Below are 6,638 nucleotides of genomic sequence, written 5' to 3'. Positions count from 1 at the left end.
ACGCTCACGCTCACTCTCACGCTCACGCTCACGCTCACTCTCACGCTCACGCTCACGCTCAAGCGCACTGTGCACACACACTCACCAATTTTATGCGTGTCCCTAAAGGGCATCTTATCCAGCAACCGCAGACCGCGTTCAAAGGTGCCGTCCTGCTCGTGCTCAGGCAGTATAGGCAGTGGGGTGAGTGCGTCTGGTTTCCCATCGTACTGAAACAACTGCGCCAGCACAAACGACGGCAAGAACTCATTACCGGCCCTCTTCTCCAGCTCCTCTTTCTCGTCCATGCGACTTGTGGGCGTGGGAACTGGATATGCACAGTGGGGTAGATACATGAGCATGTACGCGTGTGGGAGGGTATCCAGTTTCAGTTAGGTGGCGATGGATGCTATGCTACTTGGTGTGAATTGTTGCAGTATATTTGCATGTGCAAAGAGAAGTACTGGCACCCCGTACCAGTCCCTTTCTCCAACTCCTCTGTCTCGTCTATGCGACTTCTGAGCGTGTACACTGGGTATGCACGGTTGTGTAGGTACGTTTGTGTGTAACCGTGCGTGTGCGTATCCCATATAAAGAATCAGAGGTCTGTAGCATCACTGCTCTGCTGAGAGTACAACCGCAGAGCCGCCCACAAGACCAGAGCCCACTCCACTATGGTTGCCGTTAACGTTTGCACGTGCAAAAGCACAGCAGCGCACGATTACACACATAGACGTTCAGGTGCACTCAGAAAGGGCCATAGACCATGGCTAACGGCTGCCTGCAATAGCACCGGGCGCTATAGGTATAGCCCCTTGATATACTTCTTGGGACAGACACACCCCACAGTGACCGCTCCATGCACATAGTTATCTACTCAAGTACACGAAGGAAGCTATAATACCCATCACGACTATCACGTTTTCACCCAGAATGCCGTACTCACCGAAGTTCGGCACATCCTTAGCACTACGTGCCGGTGTCTCGGGAACGTTAGCGTACCGTGCTGGCTTAGAGAGCATTGTGGTGGTGTTGTGAGGTTGTCGGCCGTTTACGCCTAAGAGATTGCCCCTGTGGTATGTACATAGACATCTGTTAACGCGCATCGCCTAGGATGCCTCTAGTGTTACGTACGTTGGGATGTGTTAGTGTGTGTCGCCTGAATGACCTCTGTGATATATACGTTGTATGAATACATAATTGCATACAATGTTATATACTAAATACAGTTGTAAAGACATATATACGTCCATGAACATAAGATTGTATACAGAGCTATAGACGTATACGAATACAGAGTTATGTACACGTGTACAAACAGAGTTACATACATCTATGAAGCAAGGTAAATATATACATAATTACAATATTTTATATAGAGCTATATACATATATGAATACAATACAGAGCTAAATACATATATGAATACAAAGTTATGTACTAATACGAATACAGAGTTATAATCAGTCAAATACAAAATATGCATAAATAAATACAGAGTTATATACAGAGTCATATATAATATACATAAATAAATACACAGTTAAATACATATCTGAATACAAAGTTATATACAGAATAATATAACGATATACATAAAAAAGTACAGAGTTAGATACATATCTGAATACAGTTATATACAGTCATATACATAGTATACATGAATAAATACAGAGTTGAATACACATCTAAATATAGAGTTATATACAGAGTCATATACATAATATACATGAATAAATGCAGAGTTAAATACGTATCTGAATACAGAGTTATAAACAAGCTCATATACATAATATATATATATAAATACATGGCTGAATACATAGTTATATACAGAGTCATATACATAATATACATGAATAAATGCAGAGTTAAATACATATCTGAATACAGAGTTGTATACCTCAACGAGTACAGATGAAATATATATATATATATATATATATATATACAGAGTTATATACATCTATAAATAGAGTTAAATACAGAGCTATATATACATACAGAAATACAGAGCTATATGCATCTATTAATAGAGTTAAATACAGAGCTATATAAATATATGAATGCAGAGTTATATACATCTATTAATAGAGTTAAATACAGAGGTATATAAATATATGAATACAGAGTTATATACGTCTATGAAGAGAGCTAAATACAGAGGTATATAAATATATAAATACAGAGTTATAAAACTCTATGAATAGAGTTAAATACAGAGCTATATAAATATATGAATATACATCTATGAATAGAGTTAAATACATAACCATATATATATGAATACAGAGTTATGAAAATCTATATATAGAGTTCAATACAGAGCTATATAAATATATAAATACAGAGTTATATACATCTATGAATAGAGTTAAATACAGAGCTATATCAATATATGAATGCAGAGGTTTATACATCTATAAAATACCACTACTTATACGTGCAGATGATCTTAACAGAACAGTGTATGTGCTTCATTCCTTACCTAGGAATATTGCCGCCGCCAACTGCCCCTCCGCTAGCACCTGCGCCCTGCTCAACCTGTAAGGGAGATGCCATGTAGACAGAGACAGAAATCTATTATTCACAATAAACAGCAAGAATGGTACGAGATACACGATCACATCCAGAGAGAGAACACTATACATTTAAACTATGGTACGAAAACACAAAACATGTAATATCCTTTTAAACAGACAAAACCTGCTATTCCATTCGGACAAGAATAGAAAGTGAAATGCGCCAGTGGTCATTGATGGATGGATGTTATGTATACACAACGCAGCGAGTGAGGCCTAACCTACTAACATAAGCATATGTGGATGCCACGAACACGTGAAACCAACCCAAAGATCATCCACGGCCACACGCAGCACTAGAGCTACGCCTGTCTATCACGCCCCCCTCCCCCCTCCCCCCTTTCTGTACTGACATACATACTGATACAACCACATACACTTCGAGAGCTACTCGATACCCGCCCTAGCACCCACACATCTATACATCTACACTCATACCCACGTGCACTTACGTTCACACCAGCACCAGCAGCACCCGCACCCGCACTATAGCCATGCATACGCGTTCGGTTGTATCCTGCGGCAGTACTACCAGTTACACCTGCGCTTGCGCCGGGGTCATTGGGATGGCTCGTGCTCTGTGCCTTGTTTGATGGGGCCTGGAATGACAGCATAGGTGTCTTGTGCATAGGGCTAGGGCCGTTGTCCGGGTGCACCGGCGTGTCCGCTGCACCTGCCCTGTGTCCTCGCGCAGGGCCCTGGGCACGGATGCGGCTCTCCCCGTTGTTGGTGTTGGGGTTGGGGTTGGGGTTGTTCGTATCGGCGGGAGTGTTCGTAGTCATCTGTGTAGAGGTGTTTGTATGTGCTTGTGTGTGTATTTTCCCTTTGGTGTGTGTGCCCCCGTGGCCGCCCGTGGTCGTGGTCGTGGTCGTGCTGGTCTTCGTATCGGTGACGGTGATTGGCGGCTGGCTCTCCTTCAGGGCCACCTCCTGCGGCCTACCCCCACTCGCCGTACCTACACTACGCCCACCGCCCGCACCCGCGGTGCTGCTCCTATCCCTCTGCCCTCGGTCTCCTATGTAGGTAGGCCTACGCTCGGCACTCTCTCCCATACCCAGTATCACTGTAGGTGTGCGTTTTTGTGCGCTCGCCTGTCCGTGCCGTGAGCCATTTCGGGCCATCCGCCCGCCTGAGCTGCGGTGTGTGGGGGGGTGACCCACACTCTCCGCCTGAGAGCTGGTATTCGCGCGTGTGCGTGTGTACGTGCGGGTAGTAGACGTGTTCGGTGTACCGTCCCCCTGCCCCCGCGAGCCTCCGGCCCCCATACCAATACCCTCTACCACCTGCCGCACCTCCTCATCCACACTGGTGATAGACGCACTGCGTAGGCCTTTTGCGTGTGCGTGTGCGTGGGTGTGGGTGTGTTGGCTGCTCTTCCGATGGGTTGTGTGCTGTGCACTCGTAAACCTCTCGGCCACCGGCGCGGTCTCCTGCGCTCGCGCGTGTGCGTGGTACATCCCCTGTGCCCGAGACGGGGGCGGCGATTGTCCCAACATCCCACCACCCGGCCCCATGTCCTGGCTAACAGGGCTGTCCTCGACCACAGTGTCTGCACCTATATGCGTATCGCTTTGGGTGCTTTGTTGGCGCTGCATGGCTCTGCGCACAGCCTCGTTGGGGGAGGGGGGGGTGTCGGGGTGTAGGCTCCCCTGTGTGTGTGGGCGTGGGCGAGTGTCTGTGCTTGTGCTCAGGGAGTGTTCGGTGATCTCGGTCACTACGTCTGCCGCGGTGTCTGGCAAGTGCACCACCAGCACATCGTCTGGCAGATCCATGAGGGTGTGATGGGGCGGTTGGCCCGGCTGAACAGAGCAGAGAACCTGGTACCCAGGGACGGTATGAGTGAAAAGGGGACGACGCAGTACAGATAAGTAAATAAGTACAAAAGACAACGGACAAAGGAGCGGTATCAGAAGGTGTAGGACAGATAAGTAAATAAGTACCAAAGAGCAGTGGGAGTGTAGTGACTTTACGGGGAGACTAGAAAACGTAGTACTACAGAGTAGCAAGAGTAAAAGTGTATTTTCACTGCGGATTTGGTACTGATTGACACTCAGCTATTGATATTTGCCGAGTGCGTATGCGTAAATTGACAGATATGTGTACATACTGTAGATATGTATATGCCCATATATAAAAACATGGCAAGACATCATGCCTATGTACAATATGTGCACACAATATATACAAATATTAACTATATTCATGTAACACATGTAAATATCGACAGAGATATATATTATCTCACAACCGCACACACATATATATCAATATAATACGAATATATGAATATAATAATATAACAATATAAAATAATAATATACTAATATAATAATATAACAATATAAAAATATAATGATATAATGATATAATAATACAATACTATATTAATATACCCTATGTACATATACATAAATACTAATACTTAAAACAAAAACAAACAGATGTACACGTACACCTCTAATTCCACGCCTACACATAGCACCCCACCTCCCCGGTAGTCACACCCTACACCATACCCACATATACTACCCCACAACATAACAAACATGGCCCACTCTCCCACGCACCGGGTCGCTGTGTTTGGTAGGGCTGATCATCACCACGTCCTTGTGTGTGCCTGTGCGCGAATGCAGTCGCATCTGGTAGCCTATGCTCAGTGTCAGGTTCTTTGCCGTGGGCGTGGGCCGGTAACTGGGAGGGCTCACGCGCAGTTCATTGTCTCTGCAGGTGGATTGTACGTATACAGTTGGTGTTTGGTAGTGCATGTGTGTGTGTGTGTGTGTGTGTGTGTGTACGTATACGTAATTGCACATGCGTGTCATGTGTACACTTGGTGTTTGTTATTGTGGATGTGTATGTATGTATGTTGCGTGTCATATGTGTACACTTGGTGTTTGCTATTGTGGATGTGTATGCATATATGTTGCGTTTCATATGTGTACACCTGGTGTGTTCTATTGTGGAGGTGCGTGTAGGTATGTATGTATGTAGTTGTATATGCGTTGCATGCACGGACTTGCTTGTGCGCGCCTATAGGAATGATTGGCATACGGAAAAGACATACACAATGCCTGGCACTAGCCACACATCTACACAGCAACATACGTCTACACAGAGTATCAGTACGTGCAATATTTACGTACAAGCTATGACCATCATTGACTTAGGTGGTACATACGCACATATGTATACGCCTACATAGATGATCAGTGCATGCGTTATATTCACGTACACATACAACCACCATTGACCTGTGTGATACCTCCACACACTTGTACACACCTACGCAGAAGACCAGTGTGTGTGTTGTATTCACGTACACGTACAATCATTTTCAACGTAGTGATCCTCCCATATACCTCTACACGCCCACACAGATGATCCGTGAACGCGATAATAGTACGTATACGTATACACACACCTGAGTGATCCGCGTGCCTTGTCGTTGGGGGGCATTGGCATGGGCGTGCTACGTGTTGGCCGAGTTGACTGTGGGTCTTCTTGGGACAGATCCTATGGTACAACCAAGGGAATTACATTGAGATATACTACTTTACACTACATTACATTAAGTTATGCTTTGTTCTACTACGAGATACTACTATGTAGTACGTGATACTGCGTTATACTGCAATGCATTACTTTGTACTACGTTATACTGATATATATATATATATATATATACACGCCCTAATACACAGCTACAACCACTCACATCACACATCCACCTACCGTTGCGCCCAGTCTGTGTGTCAGTTCGTCGAGAATGTCTGAGCCGTGCACATCCGCGTCGCTAGTGATAAGCTCGGCCAACTCACGGTGGGAGTTCATCGGTGACAGTGGCATGGGCGTCATGTCGCCCGACGCATCATCGCTCGGAGGGGACAAGCCTCGGCCCATAGTAGGTGAGTCATTGTCAGTGTAAGGGTGACTGTGGTAGTTGTATGGTAGGAGAGAGAGCGAGGAGATTTAGTGTATGAGGGCGCCTTGTCGATGTCCGTGGATGATCACATTCATATCGTTCACACACACACACACATATATATATATATATATATATGTGTGTGTGTGTATTC

General features: G+C 45.2%; 1 protein-coding gene across 1 annotated transcript in view; it reads right to left on the bottom strand.

The window, feature by feature from the left end:
- The window catches only part of SARC_02528 (hypothetical protein), a gene marked incomplete at its 5' end in the record, with an annotated part of 12,221 nt that overhangs the window by 3,278 nt on the left and 2,305 nt on the right, over positions 1-6,638 (bottom strand). Inside the window, 7 exons of the mRNA XM_014303696.1 lie at positions 86-307; positions 926-1,050; positions 2,469-2,524; positions 3,015-4,379; positions 5,130-5,283; positions 5,984-6,075; positions 6,295-6,493. Of these exons, the coding sequence (XP_014159171.1) occupies positions 86-307; positions 926-1,050; positions 2,469-2,524; positions 3,015-4,379; positions 5,130-5,283; positions 5,984-6,075; positions 6,295-6,493 (2,213 nt within the window). The remainder of the gene's footprint in view (positions 1-85; positions 308-925; positions 1,051-2,468; positions 2,525-3,014; positions 4,380-5,129; positions 5,284-5,983; positions 6,076-6,294; positions 6,494-6,638) is intronic.

The sequence above is a fragment of the Sphaeroforma arctica genome, assembly GCF_001186125.1.
Source record: "Sphaeroforma arctica JP610 unplaced genomic scaffold supercont1.115, whole genome shotgun sequence".
Taxonomy (NCBI): Eukaryota; class Ichthyosporea; order Ichthyophonida; genus Sphaeroforma; species Sphaeroforma arctica.
This window is presented reverse-complemented; position numbering and strand designations above follow the sequence as displayed.